The sequence below is a fragment of the Stegodyphus dumicola genome, chromosome 9 (assembly GCF_044657685.1).
Source record: "Stegodyphus dumicola isolate Sdum_Otavi_A_Nest chromosome 9, ASM4465768v1".
Lineage (NCBI taxonomy): Eukaryota > Metazoa > Arthropoda > Arachnida > Araneae > Eresidae > Stegodyphus > Stegodyphus dumicola.
Genome location: NC_140776.1, coordinates 157,478,009 through 157,503,662, shown reverse-complemented (window position 1 = coordinate 157,503,662; position 25,654 = coordinate 157,478,009). Strand labels below are relative to the sequence as shown.

At 32.0% G+C, this 25,654-nt stretch overlaps 1 protein-coding gene across 2 annotated transcripts in view; it reads left to right on the top strand.

Annotated features, from left to right (window-relative positions):
* The window catches only part of LOC118184660 (glutathione S-transferase C-terminal domain-containing protein homolog), a 51,054-nt gene that overhangs the window by 5,380 nt on the left and 20,020 nt on the right, over nt 1-25,654 (top strand). For both annotated transcript variants that reach the window (XR_004757472.2, XM_035354360.2), the window contains exons 5-8: nt 3,796-4,147; nt 9,004-9,194; nt 9,447-9,513; nt 23,860-23,947. Coding sequence is in view for 1 of the 2 variants with exons in the window: in XM_035354360.2 (XP_035210251.2) it covers nt 3,796-4,147; nt 9,004-9,194; nt 9,447-9,513; nt 23,860-23,947 (698 nt within the window). In the remaining variant the exon portion in view is untranslated. The remainder of the gene's footprint in view (nt 1-3,795; nt 4,148-9,003; nt 9,195-9,446; nt 9,514-23,859; nt 23,948-25,654) is intronic.

Sequence of the window (25,654 nt, the reverse complement as noted above, 5' to 3'; positions counted from 1 at the left end):
TTCCAATATGAAAATGAATAAATCTTCATTTTTAAACATTCTTTTCAAAACATGAAATGTTTCATCCAGATTTGAATATATTTTTTCCATTTTTGAATAATAAAAGTACTTTTACTGATAATTTTCCTTTTGAATATAAATTTTGTGTAGAACTATTTGATGTTAATCGTACATTAATTTCTGTAATAAAATATTAAGTACAGTCTTTCAGGAACTTTTGATTCAGAATTACTGTGAATAGATTGTAGTATTAATTTAATATATACTCTTCATTTACAGTAATTTTAGTGAGGAATTAGTATAATATTTTTATGCTATGTTTTTCATATTTGGAGAAAGAAAGGCATCCTTTCAAGTGATGTTATGGTGTAACAATTATCATATCCTGTTTATTACTGAAAAGCCCCATTTTTGACTGTAGGCCACTGTGCAATGAGTTTTCCAAATCTCCAGAATAGTAGAAATTTATAAAATAGTAGAAATTGATGAAAGCCTTACAAAGCACAGCACAGAAATGAAGCAGGTCGAATACTTCGGCAGCAGTGGATTTATGTGTGGTGGATAGTGCAGAGAGATTGATGAATGTTTTATTGTAAGAATTGCAGACAGAATTATGGCTCAGAATTCCACAGAATGATTGGTCCAACTCTGGCAAGATCTCTGCCAACTTTCATGGTTAGTGGAATAATACATACTCAGGGTAAAATAAAGAGTCAGAACAACTGTAGAAAATGAATACTGTTTGTTGTCTGTTAATGTTATTTGACTGTGCTTATCAGAAACAAGTCATAACACACATGCCAATAAAACAAATGCTGCAATCTATAACAGCTACTACATGCAGGAGAAAAAATAAAGGACAAGGCAAGAGCTTTCAATATCGTTGAATAATAAGTGCCTGTTTAACAAGGATATTGATCAGCACAATTGTACAGTTGCTTAGTGTTTCAAGAACAACAATCTTGGAAATTATAGCTGTTTATATTATAATTCAACTGCCTCATCTGCAACCGTGAGTGTAAACATGCATGTGCCATTCATACCGAATTATTCTCAAAATAGGGTGGAAGGACAGAGACTTTCTTTCCCCTTGAGCATATAAATTCCCTTTTATTGGAGAAGAAAAGGCCTTCACATGGCCTTTCACACCGCAGCAAGTGATAACACCTCTTTTGGAACCAGTCTATGTGTTTTAGCAGAATGCCAGCCAAAGTTGCATTTGAGATAGCCGAACTATAACATTACATAATACCACTGTTTTCAATGAGTAGCGAGTGAAAGTTGAACTGTCTCGAACTATTGCAACAGAAGTGTATGTAGAGCTAAGTTCTTATGTTTCTAAACTTATTCCTGCCAATACCATTATTTATTCTTATATTTTGTTTTTGCTATTCATTATTTATTTATTTATTTATTTAAGATGAACTGATAATGCTGAACCCTATTTTCATATGGACATTTTCCATGCTTTCTGATAATTCATCCAGCCTTGACAAGAATCGTCAGGCAAAACACTATGTCAATTGTAAAATTTAGATACTACTAAGTATCTGAATTTTACAAAAATGTATTTATTTGGGTACAGTTGGTATAATGCATGCCATCTGTTATGTTGAAATTTGAGGGTCACGTTTGTGATTTCTCCTTGTTGTGATTAGTGAGTTTTTTTTTGTTTTTGTTTCTTGCAATGAATTGTTATGCCATTCTGCAATTTGCCTGCTAATGAAAAAGAAAAGTGTTGTATTTTTTTCAGAAATGTGGCATTTTGCCTAACAGTAGAAATGTGCATTCCATGAAGTTGATTTGTGCAATTTTGTTATTTTAAGTTAAAATAGGTTGATGTGTGGATGATGGGAGAGGGGTGTCAAGTTGCTCTGCGATGCCGAGATTTCTGAAATTCTGTGATATTTTTATAAGTTAGAACAGATCATTATGCATATGTGCAGAGGACTTGTTTTGTTACTGGATATTTTTTGTTTTTGTTTTTTTGGAAGCCCAGTGGAGCAGTGGCTAGAACATTTCGCAGCAGCACCACAAGTCTGGGGTTCGATCCCTGGGCTTTGCATGGTTGGCTCAGCCTTTCATTCCTTGAGTGGGTCAATAAAATGAGTACCAAGTTCAGTTGGGGACTATACACCAGGCATCCTGTGACAAGCTGACCACTTATTCAGAGCATATGTTCATGCACCCTGGGGTCCACGGTCAAGAAAGCAGATTTCGGGCACTGCAGGCCTTGGCTCAGTATGGCTGTTGCACCGTTTAGTTTAGTTGCATTTTTAATTTGGTTAATTTGTTGCTACTTTATGTAATTTTGAGTTTTTAAGTGTTTATTTTATATAATTTTGAGTTTTACATATATTTGTTTCTTACATTTTTATTGTCATTAGTTTATTGCTATTTTATGTAATTTTCACTGTACTGCTATTTTTAAAAATTCCTACTGTTTTTCATGTGTTAGGTTGACAAAAAATTAGTCATCAATGATTACTGACTTTGCAGGACAGTTGGGTGGATAATCAGAGGGTATCAAATTTTCCAATATGCATAAATCTGTGACAGAAAAAAACATAGCCACTGCTACTAAATTCAGATCTGCTAAATAGGGAGAATTTTAATCCAAAAGATTTATATTAGAATCCAAGCCCATGATTAAAAAGAGAATTTTAGTTGAAGTCTGTTGGATTCAAATTCTCTTTTTAATTAATATTCTCTTAAGTGCTTTAATTAAATTCTGTTTGCTCTTAGATTATGATGCTTTTTAATATTTGGGAACAAAATTCTTAAGCTGAAGTGTTTTGATATCTCTCCATTAACAGGAATCTCTGATAATCAAAATGTGATATTATGCAGGACATTGGAACATTAAACCAGCAGGAATAAGCAAAATTTCCTTAAATTTGAAATTAAAAAATTCTTTTTGCCATAGAATCTCCAACAATCATTGTTTAGTGTACCCACATGTAAACCTAACATGTAAAACATTTATTACACCATAGTTTAGCATGATGTGTATAGTCTATTTTATTATATGTTCTGATACAGAGGCATAGCTAGGGTTTTCAGCACCTGGTGACAACTGAAGATTTTGCACCTCTTTCTCTGTGCCAAGAACGGGAAACATTTCATTCTAAAATTTCGTAACATCTGCACCCGGGGACAGATGTCCCCCCTTGCCCCACCCTAATTGGCCACTGTTCTGATATATTAGAATTTAGAAAACATTATTTGATCATTTGGCCACATATTTTTAATGCAACTTTGGGTTGCTATTCTGAGGAATTTATTTAATGAAAATCATCTTTGTCTATTTGTATAGTTCCAAAAATGTGATTTTCTTGCACTTCAAAAATTTATATTTTGTATATGTTATTTAGTATTTTTTTCTTTAAGATTTTTCATCATATTATAGTTGTTCTTTTCATGCATTTTAGTGTAAAATAAAAATACATATGCAAAGCAGTAATTCATGTATTGGCATTTATTATATATTGATGTGAAGTGACAAATAAATATGGAAATGAAAATAATGCAAAACCAGTATAATCTTTACTTTCCATTACAGTTTAGCAAAATGAAGCAGAGTATTTGGCCTTAATTGAATGTTTTGCATTTTTTACATTTTAATGATATCGTTGTTTGCATTTTTCATATAAATTTGAATGTTAAAAGGACATGTGTTTAGTATTCTTATTGAAATTATATAATCATTTGCAGTTTTATGTAAATTTGCTGATTTTGTACTTTTTTTCATATACCTTTATTAAAATGTAATATTTTTATGCATTTTAATTTTAGGTGTGGGAATGCACTTTCATATGTTCCAGATAATTTGGCACTTTTGGAAGCACATTTAAAGCGACCTGTTAGAACACATAATATTTTGAAAAGAAAATTAGACATTGCAAAAAAAGTAAATAATAGTTCTAAAGAAGACAAAAACATTGCTGCAAATAAATCTGAACAACTGAATTTTGTAATATATGATAATAATTCAACTCCTGTGCCAAGTGGTGACATTTCTGAGAAACTTAAAAACCTTGTCATTACTGAAAAAAGCCAAGACTTTTGTCTTGATCATTGTTATTTAGAAGGAATTGATTTTACTTTAGCTGATATGATTGTCTTTCCATGTCTTCACTATTTCTTGGTATGTTGTTTTTTCATTTCTAAGACTGTCATGTAAAGTTTATTTAATTATTTATGCTTTAAGTATGTAAATTTTAAAATATGTGAGATGTGTATAAAAGATTTAAATTAATTTTTTTTTTTTTACTGTGTGTATGTATTAAGCAGCATCTGTGAAGTCAAATCACCAAACACAAATTGTGCAGCATAAAGTTGCCAAGTACAAAATACTTGAAAATAACAAAAACATTGCAGAAGAAAGTAAAATGTAAACAAATTGCCCTCACATTTACGTCTTGCTTACAGTTTTTTAGCATACAATTTCTGCAATTTCTGTTAATATCACTTCAAAAGGGTTTTTTTTTTTTTTTTCTTATGTACAGGTACTGTATAAATTCTGCTAAGTATGAATCAAATCATGCTGAGGCATACTTAGTAGTCTTTCATTTTTTAATTGAGTTAATTTAATTTTACTCTGCAATAGAATTTTTGGAAATGATCCAAGAGGTACAACATTAAAACTTACAGGAAAAATCAAGGCATTTTTATTGAAATTGGTTCTCTGATTCTCTATTAACTAGCATAAGAAGCAGTTAAAAATGTGTAAAACAGTTGCTGACTTGGATAGTTATGTTACACACTTGAGGTGTTAATTAGTGATTCAATGATCAGTCATGAATCACTAATTAACAATTTTTTCAATGATCAGTCATGAAAGAGATTTTCTTTCTTGGTCCCTGTTATAACAGAAAAGTACCAAATTAAGATTTTATGCAACTTGCTTATTAGTATATTTAATAATTTTTATGAAAATTGTTAAATATTAAATTGTAAATTACTTAAAAAACATGCATTTTTTTTTTTTTTTTTTTTTTGGCTTTGATTGGTTCATGAAAGTAAAGGACTAGCTAGTATTTGTTAGCTTTTTCCCATAATGCAGTTGATTATTATAGCTGTTTGGTGTAGTTATCGTTTCATCATAATGACTTGGACACCACTTGCCAACTAATGGTAGTATATTTAATCCATTTTTGATAAACGTTTCCTTTAATACCCTTTTAGGTAGTAAAGAGTTGTTATAACCAGTGTCAACTATATATTTTGTGTTATATTGAAGTATAACATCAGTATAGAAACTTCACATAAAGGAAAATATGCTAGCTTTAGAAACAGTGATGATAAATAATTATTACCAAACAGTGTAAAGTGTAATTGAACTCAATTGTATGGCTTCTCATTTGGTACCTGTATGAAACAGAAATAGGTGCCTTTAAGTGAAAAAGGTGCTTGAACTTTTGTGATTGATGAGATAGACTTTGAATATGAAATAGGCTTTGAAATCCAAATTTTTGTAAGGAAGAAAGAAAGTTGAGAAAGTAAAAAAAAAAGTAAAAGTGCCAGGCCTAGCAACTTATGAACCATAGGTCACTCAGGACCCATTTCATAATTTCATCTGACCCTCTTGAGTTCTAAAAATAAAGTATATATATATAAAAATAAATATGAAATGAACATTTAAGGAATACATAACATAATAAGCTGAAAATAAATAATAACAGTACAATTTTTGTTTTATCATGAAGTTGCAGTAATGAGCATGCATTTGTATTTTCAAAAAATAAAAATTTTAACATAATTGTAAGAAAAAATCAATAAGTTTGGCAGCATCGATCCATAATTCCTTGGCAGACATTTGGGAATGCCAGAGTCATTATCTCAGTTGTAGTTCTTTTTCAGTAGCATAAAAATTAATTCAATAGCTAAAAAATTTACTTTGACATTTTGTCTGCTTATAAATATGAGCAAATATTTTCACATGTGAAACTTATTTTAAGAAGAACAGGAGCAGCTTAGGTATGTAAATTTCAGATGCTTGCTTTTGTTTTAAGACAACTATTAGGTTGTCTGCAAAATAATGCAGGTTTATTTACATATATCTTTAAAGTATCATAACTCAACTCAAATGCAATTTTATATCAAAATAAACAGCAGCTGAATCATGCAATTTAGCTAATGAGATATAAGTTTATTTATGGTGGTAGAATAAAATTCTGAAGTTTTGGACATGATAAAGTTGTCAAAGGTGTTTTTGACCTTGTCTTGGTTTCTGAAGCATTTCTTCTGCAGAATGTTATCCAGATGCTTGAAAAAGTGGTAATTGGTTGGCGAGAGATCAGGTGAATATGGGGGAAGAGAGAGAGTCTCGTATTCCTATTCGTTCAATTTCTGTAGGATCAGTTGCACGACGTGCAGCCAAGCATCGTCATGGAGAAGAACTGGCTGCTTTCTGTTGATGAATGCCGAGCACATGCATTGCAACTTTTGGCGCATTTAATTCATTTGCTGACAGTATTTATCTGCCGTAATCGTTTCACCCAGATATAGACAGCTGTGTTAGATGACACCAGCCGTAGACCACCAAACAGTCACCATAATTTTCTTTTGGTGCAAATTTGGCTTCGGAAAGTGTTGTGGTGTCTGACCACGGTCCAGCCACTGAGTCGAATGTCGCCAGTTGTTAGAGAGAATCCACTTTTCATCACATGTAACAATTCGATCAAGAAAAGGATCATTTTTGTTGTGGAGAAGAAGAGAAGACAACACTTTAAAACGGTGTTTTTCTTTTTTTTTTTATTTTTTTTTATTTTCGCCCAATATGTGAGGCACCCATTTATCAAGCTTCTTTGACTTTCCTATACGATTCAAGTGATCAGAACTTGTTGTTTTGCTTATGCCAAACTCCTCCACAAGCTCTCGAGCAGTTGTGCACAGGTTTGTTTCAACTTAAGTCTTCAAATCATCATCATCAACAGTTGAAGAGCATCCACGACGCTCTTGATCTTCCAAGTCAAATTCTCCACGACGAAACTTTTGGTCCACCGTTGATCTGTAGATTCATTAACACATTTCTCACCCCATACTTCGTTGACATTTTGAGCCGTTTATGCTGTGCTGTGGCCTAGCTTGTACTCATAAAAGTAAATTTGCAGAAAATCCCATCTTGACATCTAAGCAAAAACACCTAGTAAATTTTGTTAAAAATAATTTTGGAACAAAATGATTATTATAGAAATATAGAGCAAAAATAGAGGTTCAAAATGATATATAAACCAGTGTAATTCAAAATATTTTTGTTGCTAAAAATGTACAGAAGAGATAAACAATTGCTAAAACCTGCATTATTTTCCGGACAACCTAATAACTGTAAGCCAGACTTGATTAAACCTAAGTCACAAGCTCAGCACCAGGGGAGCAATTGATACTGAAGAGCAAAATAAAGTTCATTCAGTTATATTTGTTTTTATAATAATCAGAATTTTAATTTTTATAGTAAAGCATATTGTAATTATCTTTTCAACAAAAGCTATTTTATTCACCAAAAAAAGACCTTTAAAATGAAAATGCCATTGACCTGAAATGTCTTTCTAATACACGCATTTTTGTTGACTTTGACCTACAGATAAAAAAAAAAGTTACTAATGCCTGGTTTTTGGAGTTGTTAGTCTAAAATATCTACTACTATATAAACTTGTTGCCAAGATAATTTTGTATGGCAAAATTAACTGATAAATAACTTCAATTAAAGTCATTTACTTTAACTATATGGACCATATACTTAAATTAAGAATTACTTTCTCATATACAAAGTTTTAAAAACTATTAAATTAACCCTTGAACAGAAGCTTATATTACATAAACAGTCATGTAGTACATAAAATGTGGTGCTCAAAATTTTTTATTAGAAATGCATTAAGATGGTATGTATTATTCTGATATTTATTAGTATGTTAAGCTTGAAAGAATAACTCAATATTATATTTCAGTAACAACCTTCTTGTAAATATATTTTTACATGGTATTTATGCTATTTAGTTATATTATGATTGCATAGAAAAAATCCATCATTTTGCTGTAGCATTAACAATTCATTTTAATTATTTCTTTCATCTTTATCTGAGCTCACTTATTTCTTCACAGTCTTCTTAAAGTGAATAAATGTTTTCATCGGTCAAACCTCTACACCTTGGCCTTGCTTGCAAAAAGGGAATTATTTTAAAAAATTCAGGAATTTTAAATTTATAATTTATAAATATGAATTTAAATGCAAAGCTGATGTTAAAAAAATTAGTAGCAAAATATTTTTAAAATAGGGAAATAATAAATGAAAAAAGTTGCATTATGAAACCAGTAAATATTAATAAGAAGCTAAAAACTGAAAATGAAATTGAATTCAGAGTCCAAAATGCAGTTTTTACTTGTTTTATGGAATAGAAAATTAGGGGGGAAAAATACTCACGTGACCAACTCTGCAGTTTGGATCACATAAAAGTAAGTCTGTAAAATAAACTCTAAATGGAACTGAAACTTTCAGTCACAAACTATCCAACTAGATAAGCAATAAATTATTCTATGTGCATTAGTATCACAATCTGGAATGAATAGCTTTTGCTACTCGTTCAAGTATTCTCAAACTTCAAATCTATTTGCTATTATAAAATTCTTCTTAGACCTCTATTATATTAAACCATCAATTGCTTTGAGATATAGCTTCAGCATTTTGGCATTATATGTAACAGTATTTACTGCTGTTGTCACCTGCAGGAATTAAGAATTTTAATCAGTGGAATATATCTTTATTTAGTAATCACTTGTGTGAATAACTTAGCTGACACCTCTGAAAATAATTGCTCTAGGTAGTTGTTTGCAAATGTTTAAAGCAGCATTGTTTGCTATTATATAGCTTTGTTTCAAAAAGTTTATTTATATATTAAAAAGGAGCTTTTCTTGAGCACATCAGTTTATCTTTACTTTAGTTAACCATGTCTTTTGTAACTATTTGTACATGGGAGAAACATTACTACAGATCTTTTCTTTTAGAATACTCTTCCATCCCAAAGCTGGATTCATTTGGCAAATGTAATTAAATGGCATGAAAGAATGCTGTCTGATACGTATGTTAAACAAGCAGCAGAGAAATGTGGTTTGTCCATTACTGGTTGCAAAACTGAATTATCAAGTACTGGAGGTATTATATTTCCTCAAATAGACCAGACAAGTTTATATAAAAGGTAGCTGAAATTTCTACTCATTATGCACATATGAAGTTTTCTAAATATTTTATTATCTTGAAGGAAATAATACTTTTAGTATTTCCTGACTATTGATTCTTTAAATTTTTGATATTTGCCTAGTTTATCAACTTTTTTTTTATTTTCATATCTAATGGATGTTGTAAAAAAGTAGTTTATTTGTGTAAATTTAGTGTGGATGTTCTTCATTTTAAATACTTTTATTAATAATTTCATTTTTTCACATTCTAGGGATCCTTCACAAAATAAAATAAAATGTAAGCATCAAAGTCCAGATAGAATATTGTCTCTTTTGCAAGTAAGTGTATATTCTTTATTTTGACAGTTTATTATGATGCATTTTGTATTGGCTTGTTTTAGAAGAATGTTGTATGTAATATTATACAGTGGCTGTTGTCGTAATTTACATCTACAGAATTCATTTTTGACTGAAACAATGGGAAGAGAACTGCATGAGCAAAATATTTACAGCAGAATGGTTACTGTAAAATCCATTGTACCACAGGAGAAAAAGAAAATAGAAACTGCAGTATTGTTAAGAACATGAAATTAGAATGTTGCTCCAGGCAAAAACTTATCTCAGACCAATAAATACAATTCTTCCACCCAGGACATGTTTACATGTGAGAAACATCTATATCTTATATATCTTTGTTTTAAAAAAATTATTAAACAGCTTAGTCTGTCTTCAGGCTATAGTAAATTATGGTCAAAGTTCTTTCACACTTTCGAAAATCCATTCATACCTTTTTATAGTTTCAGCTAGCCCCATTATCTACTTGAAAGAAATGGTAACTAACAACAAAGGTGATCATTGATCATTTTGAGCAATAATGCCTATTTAGTGAAGCAGATATTATTTCCCACCAAAGGACTGCTTTTCAAAATTACTTTCTGATTCATAGAGCTATTAATGTTTAGGATGTAGTTGCATACTTTCTGTAGCCTTCACTATCACTAGATTTATCTACACACAAATTATTATGGTTTTTATTGGAAAATAGAATAAAGTTCTGCTATTCTGTTTGGTTATCCAGGACTTTTATGTCTGTTCCAAACACGATTCATGCTGTTTTAAATGCCAGAAGTGATCTTAAATTATATTAAGTGCATTATACTCTTCCTTTTCCCAAATGCTTCCATTCTTTTTTGGTCTACCTATGTGTGTATCGAAGTTCTAACATCTAAGATCTAAAGCCATTTTGTCTTTAAAATGATCTTGTAAGATTAACTGGAAGCTCTGTCTCTGGCTTATGCTAAACATTTTAACACAACTGGACCAAGGTTATTTATCCAAGAACCTGCCAAAATGCACCACTCGGGAAGATCACTTCTTCCAGCATGTACTTCGATCCTCCCCATCCATTTACAGAAATTGTTTAATGTTTCTCGATATGGTAACCCTGCCAGGCTGAGTTCCAACTATTGAATTTAGCAATCTGCCCTTGCACATGTACTACTGTGTTATGTCCATTTAAGTAAATTCAGATATTTTGAGGCGAACAACTAAAAACAATTATAGCAAGGTTCTTTTTCAGCTTTTAATTTTTAAGTTTTTCTTTTTCATTTAATAATTGTTCTATATAATTTTCTTTGCTTATTTTAATTTTCCAGAACCAAAGTAGATATTTTTCTTTTCCTTTTTTTCACCCATTCCTATTTTAAAATAAAATAAGATAGGACTTTAACTTGTAAGTGAGACTATTCATAAAATGTTGAGTAACTTATATGAATAACTAAATCATATTTTTGAAAATTTTGTGTAGAGTTCTACCAGTTGTTCTTTCACCTTAATTTTTCAATTTATTTATTTTATGAGTATTATATCTCAAAAAGTGTTTTGATTTTAAGTTTTATGTATTTTGTTCTCAGAGTATGAATAGCATGTCAGGGAAGCTTGGCGGCAGTTGGGAGACTATTTGAGATATTATTTTGTAAAAAAGGAAATTTATTTAATATGGTTTAAGGTCTTATGTTGTCAAGAGGAATGAGACATGTTGTTCGGCACTCATTAATGAAACCAATTTGGTGTTTCAAATACTTACCCCTTCACAAATTATGCTTGAAACATTAAATAGGAATAATTAATATTTTTTTTATCATTTTTCTTTTTGCATTGCTTTTCATTATTGGTTTTTTTCATTGCTTTTGTTATGTTAATTTTTATTTTTATGATTACATCACTGTTATAACAAATTTTAACTTTCCACACAAAAAGCTTAACTAAAAATTTTTTTCACCTGTACTACTTAGGATTTTAATTTATACCGTACACCTTTGTCCTTAGATAGGGTGATCAAGGTTTCTCTTTCTTTAGAACTCAAATTTATATATATATATATGTATGTAAAGTGTAAAATATGCAAGCTAATTATGAACTTTAATTTGACAACAGTCCCTTTTCTTTCTCATTTTAATTTGGTTACTTCACCTTTCTGTCCTAAAAACAGTAAGTGTTTATAATATATGAATTTGAAGTGCTCCTGTTTTCTTTTGTAATCCTGCATTGTGGACACCTCTTATCCAATCACAGATAAGATACCTTTTGCCTCTCCTGTGGTTTTTCTGAATGCATATGCTCTTTCTTGCTTAGTCTCGCTGTGCAAACACATGCTGCTTATCTCTTTGTTTCGCCCATTGTCTAAGGATGTACCATATTTATTCACGTAATAGTCACACTGTTTTTTGCAATTTTTCATTGTGAAAGTCTAAGTGCGACTGTTGTGGGGGGAAATCTACTGCACAGTATTGTATGCTTCTGATGATTTTTTCTGCTTCAAAACAGGGTGCCCCTATTATGCGAGTAAATACGGTAAACTTCAAAGAATGTTGTGAAGATTGGGAGCATATTGCACACAGGATAATGTGTGAAGGATATATATCTCAAGAATTAATTATCCAGTAATGAACTTATATGATGTATTTACAGTCACATCTATCTGCAAGTCTCTTCTTTGCTATGCATCATTGAAACTATAGTAAAACAATGGCTAATCTTTGGAATATGGTAACAGGTAGTTTGGCAACATTTTGGTAAGGTGATAAAGGTTACTAGCTAGGACTTTAGCAGTGTAGATAGATAGAGTGAAGAGTGTGCGCAATGCCTTTTTTGTGCAATTCTGGAATGTTTTTTTAAGTGAAAATAGGTCAACGTGTATGTGCCATTCTTAAAAACGCGGCAAGCAGTTTGCGATTCTGCACTTTCTCCCAATTTTGCACCTAATCTTTGTCATGATTAAGCACTTTTGTTCCATGAAAATTCTGGCATAAGCGTAATTCAGCTAGCAGATTGTTGGAAAAAAATGTTGAGTTAAAAAAAAATGCCTTTACTTAGTGAAAACAAAATGGCATCCAAACAAAAACTGGCAGGTTGCTGTAGCAGGGTTGGTCGCCAAATTTTCGCCAAAAAATTGCCAAGTTACCATAATCCAAAGATAACCCAAAACAACTTCTGAAATCCATTACAGCTGTTGCCCAAATATCAGGTATTACAGTTGTGATATATATATATTCACCCAAATATTAAGAATTATAGTTGTGTCATATAGTATATAATATATATATAATAAACGGCAAGTACTGTGTGTGTGTATATATATATATATATACACACACACAGTACTTGCCGTTTATTCAAATTACTTTCATTTCAAATTCCAAACATATTACAGTTTATGAAGTAACTGAATTTATTAGATGATGATTTATATATTGCAAATCATGATATTATTTTACTACAGAAGTTTAAAACTGATACATAATGACTAAATCCAATAATTAATGCTAAAATAAAATTAAAAAATTATTTCTAAAATTAAATTACTTATGCAGTTTTGAAATTTATTTTTTATATTTTATTGTAAAAGTATTTTTATAGTCATGTTCTTAATGAAATTTTTAACTTTTACCAACAGTTGCTCTATCTTTGTTTATTTTTTATTGCTTATTAACAGTTTTGAGTTATATTCTCAATGTCGTAAAACTATAAGTTTTACTTAGAATTTGCCTCGCTTTTCTAGATTCAATTGGTCTTGGCACATCACTACTTTTTTTTTTCTTTTTTCTTTTTGGTGCCACTTTTTCTGATAGTTTCTGCAGTTCATTTTCACAAGATTCAATTATATTTATAATTTCTTACCATCTTTCCTATAATGAAATTAGCAAACTTTTATAATATCCTGGTCTAAAGACTGACTACAGTCAAAAGTCGTTAATTCGGACACCCATAATCCGGACCTCAAAGGTACAAACTTTCTGCGCATGCGTAGACGTTTACGAGACGCATGCAGGCGTTTACGAGAGCGCGTAAGACCTTTACGGCTGCTAATATGTTTGTGCGCTTGCGCATTTAATGTGTAACGGAGGTATAAGCTGAGCTAAAATTATCTAATTCAGTTAATGTTGCAGATTGCGTTGTTCCTTAATCTTCGAATTGGATCCGGCTTATTATTTTTTGCAGACTGTTAGAGCAATTTCATAAAAGTAAGCTTGAACTTTCGATTATGTCAAATAGAATTTCCGATATATATTTACTAATATGTAATTTGTATCTACAAAGCGAAAGTATGTTTCGAAATCCGAAATCTGTTTATCAATTTCACCCCGAGGATTGGAAGTTGATCTGTCAGCACTATCCTTATCTTGAGGGCAGATGTTTTTATTTTATTTGGCTTATAATTCCTTACTAAGAGTAGTATTTTATCTCGATGTACTTCGTCTTTGATATGATTTAAATCAAGTTCCTCGTGATTATAATTCGCTTCCGATAGTGAAGAAAGTGACCCAGAGGTTATCGAAAACGAAAACATTTCGATTGACAAGTAAGTCGGTATTCTCGGCACAGCAATTACGGGACTTGAACAGCGGAACTTTGTAACCGAACAAGAAATTATGTCTGTTTATAGAATTAAAGAGAAAGTATTATCACAGCAAACGAAGCAACTTAAACAACTTACATTGAAAGAAATGTTTAATAAAGTAAACAAATAAATATTAAGGTTTTTTTTTTTTGTAAATTTTGATACCCTTTAGATCATAATTGTTCTTTATTTCATAAATTACGGTTTCATATTTTTAATTTTATAATTTCTGCATGCCATCTTACCAGATTTAAACTGATGATCTATAATCTGGAATCCCCGAAGTCCTGACGAGTCCGGATTAATGACTTTTGACTGTAATAGAAGTTATATTTTTACGAAGAGACACTAATGTATTTCAGAAAGAGATCAGAGATGTGTGTCTGCTGCACAGTTATCTAAGTAGCAAAGCTATTTCTTCATTTTTTCATTTTGCTGTTCCATTTCAAAAGAAAATAAGTAAATATAATACTTGTCATTCATGAATTTATGTGTGTTAAAATAGATGTAAACCAGTACTATCTTTTTAATTGTTAGATTCATATTGTATGTTAAAATAGAGGTAAACTAGTACTATCTCCTTAATTATTAGATTCATATTGTATATTAATAACACAGTACACATTCTTCAGTTTCTTAAACCAGTTGCTGTTTCATTTTTAAATATTAATGTGTGTTTTCTTGATATGTTCTGTAATATACTTCAGTTTGTTTTGTTTTATAAATTTCATGTGTCTGTATTCATTCAGCTTTATGGGTAAAACTTCTTTTATCTAGTTATTCTCTTTCTTCTCAACATGCAGTTTCCAATGAGCAAAGCTAGATTTCTGTCTTTCCATTGCCTACCAGTGGCCAAGCAGTAAAGACGCTTAACACTCATAGTTCCACCTGGATTCTGTTCCAAGTGAATGGACTGGCTGCATGTGTGTTTTCGTGTTTTCCTCATCTGTAACATGGATACAAGCCAGTTTTCCTTAGGAAGAGCACCAAAGAAATATCATTGATGTTGGATGGATAGCCCTTGCATACTTTGCTATAATCAAACATATTAAACTCTCTTTCCAACCTGTGAGCCATCTGCTAGATGATACAAAATTCTGTCCTTGCATTTTAGCTAACTCCTTAACTTGTATAGTAAAAATCAGCTCTAGAGATAGGAACATTTTTTACTTTCATTGTTTGAAACCACCCTGGACGAGTAGTTTCAATGGCTCTTGATTTTCCATCTTTTTTGTACTTTTCTTTTTTCATCTTTTTTGTACTTTTCTTTTCCATCTTTTCTGTCCTCAACACATTTACATTTTTTATTAGTTTATCATTTATAATTCTATTATAAGTTTATCATTTATAAGCCAGTGGTCTCTAAGAGGGCTAGAATACCTGTTGGATGGCAGACACCATTTGCTTTTTCAAGGTGAATGTATAGTTGGATAGACTTAAGACATGCACATAATTTACAAAAAAATATTTAATTCAAAAAATAAAACTTAACACAATTATTGTTTTTATTCTTATGCAAAATAATTATTAAGTAATGCATACAAAATCTACAAAGTATAAAATTTTTTTGCAAAAAATACAAATCTCATAATACCAAAGGCTCGGAATTGTTTGTCACCAGAAGGCTTCTGAAATATCACTCAAATTGGCTGCAGTCAAGTTCCATTCCAGAGGCGAGACTCAGTGTTGTAATACTCTGTTTGTAGAGACATAGCTATATTTGTATACTGTATGTTTAAAAGCTATTAAATTACCAATTTTCTATCGCCCAGTTTGGCATCCAGTTCATTTCATTTTGAATTTTATGTACGGGAAATTAGCCGAATGCGCAAGTAAAACAGAGATCGGTTGCAATCTGTTTTCTACTGTTATCTGTGTTGGACGTAATTTCTGTTTCATGAAAAATGAGAAAACTTTGACATAGAATTTTATTGAAAACTAAAGCATTTTTATTATGATCTCACAGCAGAGAGTGCACGTTAAACGATCAGTGGGTGCCTGCAGGCGTAGGTTTGGGGTCTTTAAAATATTGCTGAAAAATATACAAGGGATCAAAGACTATATTTTTTTGCTTTCCGAATAGAAATACTCTTATTCAATTATTAAGAACAGATGTGAACAGCTTGGGTTCAATATTTCTACATGTAAAATAATTAACATAATTAATAAGAAAAAAAAGAAATGTCAAAGTTTGCATTTGACTGGGAAAAAAGGCAAAAAATGCATACCCGACAAACGTATGCATAGCTCTTATTAAATCTAAAATAGCATCTCTTGTTTTAAAGGAAATCCAGCCCCCCAAAGAGCTATTGCAGAATCTTTAAATATCTTTGTAGGAACTGTGAACAAAATTATAAAATCTGATTTAAAGCTAATGAAAACAAAAACGTGATGTTCATTGCCTAACACTGTCGCTGACAAATAAAGAATGGATCAAGGGCTATATTTTGTGCCATCCAAAGAAAAATACTCTTATTCAGTTATTAAAAAAATTTGAAAAGTGTGGTTTTCATATTCCTACATGTAAAATAAGTGACATAATTAATATGAAAAGAAGGAAACATCAAAGTTTATATCTGACTGGGAAAAAAGACAAAACATGCATACCCAACAAAAGTACATACAGCTCTTAATTAAATCTAAAGTTGCATCTCATGTTTTAAAGGAAAATCCAGCCCCCAAATGAGCTATTGTAAAATTTTTAGATATGTCTGCAGGAACTGTTAAGACTATATGCAGATTGCTGTATGAAAATTATTTGGCGGGGAAAAATGGAAATATATAGTTGCAGTTAATGTGGCTTAGATATACTTATCTGATTGCAATAAAAAAAAAAAGATTGATTTGCTACCAAAAACGAGGAGAGAAAGACAATATATGTGGGTTCAGAGAAAACAAGGAAAGTTTTCTAAAGGTTTTATAGTTATTACTGGATTTTCTTATAATGGAAAATGTTAAATAAGAAAAGTAAAAGAAAATGTCAAAATTAATTCAGATTACTATCAGAAATATGTTTTAACATTTATTTTTAAGTAACTTCCATGTCTTTACCCAAACAATCTTTATTGTGTCAAGTTCCATCAAGATAAGGCTCCGAGTCATACCTCAAAATCTACTGCTGTGTTTCTAAAAAAAATGAGAAATGAAACCAGAATTGAAGCTGTTCCCTTTAAATGCATCTCACCCAAGTCCCCTGATGTGTGTCCTAAGGATTACTGTGCATTTCAACTTTTAAAACAAGCTCTTCATAAGCAGCATCCCAAAACATTGGATGGACTCTAGTAGAAGACTGTGAAGGGGGAATGGAATAAAATCGATCTTGATGTTTTAAGAAAAGGACTTTTATCTTGGAAATCAAGATGTAATATGATTGTTCAACAAAAGGACTATCAGATTCAACATATTAAAAAATAAAATTCTAAGGTGTGTTTATATATAAATCTTTGCAAAATCATTACAAAAATAGATGAACACCCTCTGTAAGTAAAGTCCAAAATGTTTTGGAAATTCCAATTTAAATGTAATTTTTCTCTGGTTTCACTAACCAAGAACATTAAGGTTTATCATCTTTTTTTCAAGTTTAAGCTTTTCATTTAGATATTTCCAACATGTTATAACTTAGGTACGTAAAAAATTTTTAAAATGTTTCTCCCAATAATTTATTCAGTTTCAAAAATCGCATTTCTAGCCAGCAGAGAGATTCCACTTAATCTATTAATTAGTTCTGCGACTTCATGATTACAGGCATAACCAATTCTTAGTTTTTTCCTTTCAGCCTGAAATTATCACTCCCTTTCCATTCAAAGAGTCTTAATGCACAATAATGCTAGGAAGCACTTCATGAACTTTTTTTTTTTTTTTGGAACTCTGTGAACATATTGTATATATCTAAGGCAAATATGTAAATGTGTAAACCTTAAAAGATTTAATGCAGAAATTGTGCTTCTAATCAGTTGATATTCCAGAAAGAACAGTCATTCATTTATGAGTCCATGTTTTCGTTAACCTTAACATAAGGAAAGTATGACTGCCTTTCCTTATCTTAAGGTTCCAGTGCAAACAAAGAGCCCTGAACAGAGGGTTTCACTAGTACAGGAATGGAAATTTTGGTCAAACCTATTTTATTGAAGCACTACATACTTGAATGATAAATATGTGAAAGACCACAATAAGAAAAAAAAAAAAAAATAGCTTTCATACCTAGAAGTAGGATGTTCTGGCATTGCCGAATTAGTCTTTTTTTAATCTGACTTCTGTAATCAGCAGAGAGGTGTTTAGTAAACAGCATTTTTTTTAATTGATTACAGTCAAAAGTCGTTAATTCGGACACCCATAATTCGGAATGATCTATAATCCGGACCTCAAAACTAAAAACTTTCTGCGCATGCGCCGCGTTGACATATGCGCATAGACGTTTACGCGTGCGCGTAAGACCTTTTACGACTGCGCATATGAGTGTGCGCAAGTGCAGAATACGTTTTCGCGTGCGCGTTTTATGTATAATGGACGTATAAGCTAAAATTATCTAATTATCTATTTCAGTTAATGTTGATGATTGCGTTGTTCCTTAATTTTCGAATTGGATCCGGCTTATTATTTTTTTGCAGACTGTAAGAGCAATTTTATAAAAGTAAGCTTAAACTTTCGATTATATCAAACAGAATTTTCGATATACACTCATGTCCAAAATTATGTTTACATGCATAAATTCACGGATTTCTCAGAGACTATGACTTATAATTTAATGAGTTTTCGTGGAATCATACATAACATGATGACACATAAATGCAAAAGAAAAAATTGAAGATCACCTCATATGATATAAAATTGTAGCATGAAACAATAAAAATGGTAATAAAGTGTGACAAAGAGGGTTAAGAAAAAAAGGAATGATTCAGAAAAAGAATTAAGTCTTACGAATTTAATATGGAATATGATCTCCCCTGACTTGTACACACATATCACAACGTGTTTTAAGGCTGGAAATAACGTTGTTAACCACAGTTTGGGGAATTAATATCCACTGTTCCAGCAATGCCGTCTTCAGAGCATTTACATCTCTAGGAGGAGGATGTATACGTGCAATTGCTCTTCCAAGGTAGTCCCATAAGTTCTCTATCGGCTTAAGGTCAGGAGAGTTTGGTGGCCAAGGTATTCGCTTAATGTCTTCACTTTCAAGGAATTCATCAACGAGGTTTGCTCGATGTGGACGGGCCTTATCATCCATAAATAAAACGTCAGGTCCATATGCACCCCTGAAAAGTCTTACATAAGGATCTAAGACCTCATCCCGATATACCTGGCCTGTCACAGATCCGCTGCTGAACACGTGTAGGGGCGTAAGTCCATCGATCATTATTCCACCCCATACCATCACACCTCCACTACCGAAACGGTAACGTTCCACAATGTTCGAGGGATCATTTCGTGTTCCTGACTCCCTCCAGATGTAAACACGTTTAGAATCACCAGTTAAACTAAACCGCGACTCATCAGTAAAGAGAATATGGGACCACTGATGTTCAGTCCAGTTTTGATGTTCTTTACACCAATTAAAGCGATCCCTCTTTTTCTGTGAAGACAGTAAAACACATACCCTTGGCTTTCTGGCATAAAGGCCTTTTTAATTAAGCCTTCTGTATATTGTTTGCCGTGATGCAACAGTTCCAGTGGCGGCTGCAAGCTCTGAACTTAACTGGCGAGCAGTAGCTTTTCAGTTACGACGGGCAGTTAATGCCAGATACCGATCTTTCAGAAGCAGTTGTCATTCGTTTCCGACCTTGTCCAGGCCTCCTTACAACATTTCCATCATTTTGAAACTGTTTCCATAGCTTAGAGACTGTCTGTCTTGAAATATTCAGACATGTGGCTGTTTCCATGATTGACTGCCCTGCCTCTAAACGGCCGATAATTCGTTACTTTACAGATTCTTCCAAATGATACTTCGAAGCCATAACAAACCGCTTTGAGTCCCTACACACTGAAATCAAACGCTATGTTGCAGAAATTCACTCAAATATTCAGTTTGCGCAAAGTGCTTGATTCCCCCTTGGATGACGTAACGGCTAGATTTGCATATCACAAAACGTTCGATTACTTTTGATTGGATAATGCTAATTAGGCTTGGTTTGCACACATTCCCTGCAAATACGGATCACATTGATTCGATATTTCATTGAATATCATCATTTTTGGGTATGTAAAGATAATTTTGGACATGAGTGTATATTTGTTAATATGTAAAGGATCTAAAGCGAAAGTATGTTTTGAAATCCGAAATCTGTTTATCAGTTTCACGCTGCTCGGCGGGGGGAACGCCGCGGCGGGCGCGTAATGAATTGGAAGTTGATCTCTCAGCACTCTCCTTATCTTCAGCGCAGATGTTTTTATTTTATTTGGCTTATAATTCCTTACCAAATGTAGTATTTCATCTCGATATGCTCCGTCTTTGATATGATTTAAAACAAGTTCCTCGTCATTATAATTCGCTTCCGATAGCGAAGAAAGTGACAGAGGTTATTGAAAACGAAAAAATTTCGATTGACAAATTAGTCGGTGTTCTCGACACAGCAATTATAGGACTTGAACAGCGGAACTTTGTAACTGAACAAGAAATTATGTCTGTTTAATAGAATTAAAGAGAAAGTATTATCACATGAAACGAAGCAAAACTTAAACAACTTACCTTGAAAGAAATGTTTAATACAGTCAAAAGTCGTTAATCCGGACTCGTCGGGACTTCGGCGATTCCGGATTATAGATCATCAGTTTAAATCTGGTAAAATGGCATGCAGAAATTATAAAATTAAAAATATGAAACCATAATTTACGAAATAAAGAACAATTATGATCTAAAGTGTATCAAAATTTACAAAAAAGCTTAATATTTATTTGTTTACTTTACTAAACATTTCTTTCAATGTAAGTTGTTTAAGTTGCTTCGTTTTTTATGTGATAATACATTCTCTTTAATTCTATAAACAGACATAATTTCTTGTTCAGTTACAAAGTTCCGCTGTTCAAGTCCTATAATTGCTGTGTCGAGAATACCGACTAATTTGTCAATCGAAATTTTTTCGTTTTCAATAACCTCTGTCACTTTCTTCGCTATCGGAAGCGAATTATAATGACGAGGCATTTGATTTAAATCATATCAAAGACGGAGTACATCGAAATGAAATACTACATTTAGTAAGCAATTATAAGCCAAATAAAATAAAAACATCTGCTCTGAAGATAAGGATAGTGCTGACAGATCAACTTCCAATTAATTGCGCGCGCCGCGGCATTAAAGATAAACAAAGTTTAGATAAACAAACGTTAAAGTTTAGATAAACAAAGGATATGCCTTTATTTATTTTTTGCAGCAATTCCACTTTTTGTTTAATGGACTCCGAAACATTCTTTCGCTTTGTAGATCCCTTACATATTAGTAAATATAAATCGGAAATTCTATTTGACATAATCGAAAGTTCAAGCTTACTTTTATAAAATTGCTCTAACATTCTGCAAAAAATAATAAGCCGGATCCAATTCGAAGATTAAGGAACAACGCAATTTGCAACATTAACTGAAATAGATAATTAGAGCTTAGCTTATACCGTCCATTATACATTAAACGCGCATTCGTAAACGTATTTTGCGCACGCGCACACTCAGATTCGCAGCAGTAAAGGTCTTATGCGCATGCGTCAACGAGACGCATGCGCAGAAAGTTTGTAACTTTGAGGTCCGGATTATAGATCATTCCGGATTATGGGTGTCCGAATTAACGACTTTTGACTGTAAAGTAAACAAATAAATATTAAGCTTTTTCTTTTTGGAAATTTTGATACCCTTTAGATCATAGTTGTTCTTTATTTCATAAATTATGGTTTCATATTTTTAATTTTAGAATTTCTGCATGCCATCTTACGAGATTTAAACTGATGATCTATAATCCGGAAAATTCGATAATCCGAAATCGCCGAAGTCCCGACGAGTCCGGATTAACGACTTTTGACTGTAGTATATATTTGTTTTGCTTCCTGAAAATTTGAATGTAATAAGCAGCTGATTTTATTAAACCAGTGAGATTAATAAGCGGCAGGTATCACATATATACAAGATGCTAGACAAGTAGGTTAGTAGTGAAGCTTTCAAACATCATCTTCATTAAAGCATTATTCATGTATAAAAATATTGAAGCAATACAAATTCTGTGATTGCTGAAATTGCTTCCAATAATACCAATGATAAATTTCTGATGTTTATTTATAACTGGTGATAAAGAAAGGTAGCAGACTACTTGTCAGTGATAGGACAGAGGCAGGCATTAAGAGAGCAAGATTCTGATTTTGATTTAAATTGCAAATGGTGAAATTGCTTTATATTTCAATAGAGAACATAGTATGGCTTAATTATTATTCACTTGTTAAAGAAAGAACAACAAAGAGGATGTCCATGTCTTCAGACCATACAGAATCCATAATCAGAGATCATAATAGTACTGTGATTGTTCATTATAATGTTTGTGTTGCAGAAGTTCTTGGCTTGAACATGAGCTAATATTTGGTTCTTAAACTATAGATAAATTCTTCAAATTTTTGCAGAAGAATTTAGGCTCAGGATGAGAATAAATGGTAATAAAATCATCCAAACATAGCATTACTAGATATTAAAGTAGAATTAATAAATAAATAAATGTGATAAATGAAGCAATGGATGGTGACATTTTATGCCTCACTGAGGAAGGAGAGTTATAATGTCACAATGTATTTATGTATGAAGTTTTTTATATATTTATGTGTATTAAAATAGGTAAATTAATTTAATTTTTTTAAAATCTGTTTGAAAGGGAGTTTTAGTTTTATCATAATTTGAATGTGGTAGAATTTTTTTGTGAATATAATCCCCACTCTATTCTTTTTAAGATTGAATTGATGCTATTTTTTAAGTGTAAACAATGTAACAAATGTATTAATGTAAGCAAAAATTAGTTTGAATGTTTATGTGAATTCAAACTCCCCCTTTTTTTGGGGGGGGTTACTTTTCTGTTAATAGAACAATACTTAACTCCAAATATAAATATTGATGCAAAGTCTAACTAGATAGCAGCAACCCTAATGATATATAAAGTGTTATGAAAAAAATAATGACTTTATGTATAATGAATGTAATACATATATAATGTTAAGTTTGTGTGCGATGTAAAATTTGTGTGATTCTGTGATTTTTTTTTTAAACGAAACAGATCACTGTGTACCAAAGCAGAATACCAGTTTCCTTTTACTTATGTACACAGTGATAAAACAGCAGAGACACGCATTGAATGTTACATATATTATCATTGCTCAGCTTTTCATGACATGATATAAGTTGGTTATCACATTTGGTGTTTTGGCATACATTTGGTGCGACTGGTGCCCTATTAAGAAAAAAATACTTTCTTTCTTTTTAATTCCAAATTCCATGTTTTGATGCAATATAATAGTTCTTTTTCTATGTAAAATGCATAAAATTCTAATGTATATCAATGACAGGAGAAAAATTTCTACAAAACTGTTAATAGTTACAAAGCATTGAGAATATTCTAATTAACCATATGCATAAGAAACTAACATTATTTTACATTTATGATTTGAATGGTTTCTGGAAATGATAGTACCAGTCATTTTATTGAATGTTTATAACTTTTTAATTTGTATTCTGTATCAGTTTTGCCTTTTTGTCCCTTTTCATATTACTGATAATATAATTTTTTCAAGCACATTATTTATGATTCTCTTTATATTTTTTTATTACAGCAAGCTACCATTAATCCTAAATATAGCAGCAACTACTGCACAAAGTTGGAATGGGATAGTTTACCAGCTGAACTTCATCCTGCTAATGGTAGGACTTGCATTTCTTCTTTTATAGTTACATGAAAATCTTATAGATACTTAATTTTATAGTTTCTTATAGTTACTTAAATTTGAAATGTTTGATCATTTCTAAAAAATAAAATTATTGTTATATTAATATTTAATCACTTATTCCTTGGGATCTTTATTTGGCATTTGGTTTATGAAAAGTGCTTAAGTGTAATAAAGAAAGCATTTGTGTTCTATTTATTTATGTTTAATCCAGGCAGATTTCATTTTTTTTAGTTATCTTTTTAAAATGCAGATCAATGATGTATTTTGTATGACTTATATTAACTTCCTATGTAATGATAATAATTATATGAAGAATGAAGCAAATTGGTTGTGTTGAAATAGACTTTTATACAATGTACGTCCAGAAAGTAAGTTCCGTTTGGTAATAAAAGTAGATTGTGTACAGCTACAGAAAAGTTATTTATTGCACAAAATTCAACAACTCTTAAACTAATTTTCCACATAACTGCCGAAATATTGCAGGCATTTGTCATAGTGTGGCACAAGTTTTTGTATACCTTTTTCATAGAAATTTGCCGCTTGTGTCTTCAACCAGTTGGAAACAGTTTCTTTCAGCTCGTCATCATTGTTGAAGTGTTGACTGCCAAGGAAAGACTTAAGATGTAAGAACAGATGAAAGTCGCTAGGAGCAAGGTCAGGGCTGTACGGAGAATGGTCAAACACGTCCCAGCCAAATCCCTGTAGGAGGTTTTTCGTCACATTTGCAGTGTGTGGTCGTGTGTTGTCGTGAAGAAAAACAACACCTTTTGACAGTAATTCTCGGCGCTTATTCTGTATTGCGCGGCGCGATTTCCAAAGTGTCTCGCAATAAGCATCTGCTCTGATTGTTTGACCACGCGGTAAGAAATCAAAGTAAGATGCCTTTCCAGTCCCAGAACACTGTGCACATCATTTTTTGAGGTGTCAAGATTTGCTTCGGCTTAACCTTTGCTGGGGATGAAGAGTGCCTCCATTCCATTGATTGCCGCTTACTTTCAGGGGTGTCGTAAGAAACCCAAGTTTCATCTCCTGTGACTATCTGTGTCAGAAATTCTTTGCCGCTTTCAGCATAACGGGTCAAAAACTGAAGTGCACTACCCATCCATTTTGTTTTATGTTGCTCAGTAAGAATCTTTGGTACCCAACGTGAGCAAAGTTTACGAAATTTCAGTTTTTTGGTAACAATTTCATGTATTAGTGATCGTGAAATTTGGGGAAATTCCATAGCGAGAGCACTAATTGTAAACCTTCGGTTTTCATGGATCTTGTCATCAATCATGTGAACCAGTTCTTCTGTAACCAAAGATGGACGCCCATTTTGTTCTTCATCGTGCACATCACTGCGTCCGTCATTGAACTTTCGGACCCATCTTCTCACCATTGAATCACTCATCGCTTTTGGTCCGTAAACATCGCAAATTTGCCGATAAATTTCACTAGGTGTCACTTTCCTCGCATTCAGAAAACGAATCACAGATCTGATTTCACAAGCGGCAGGATTTTCAATCAACACCGACATTGTAAACAAGCACAACAAAGCGTACGTGACTGACGGCAATCTCCAAATGGCGTGCGTTTCTTCTCCTTGATACAGAGCGTCTACTGCGCATGTGCGGAACTGCGATCGCAGAGCTGCAGCGGAGATAAATTGAAACGGAACTTACTTTCTGGACGTGCCTCG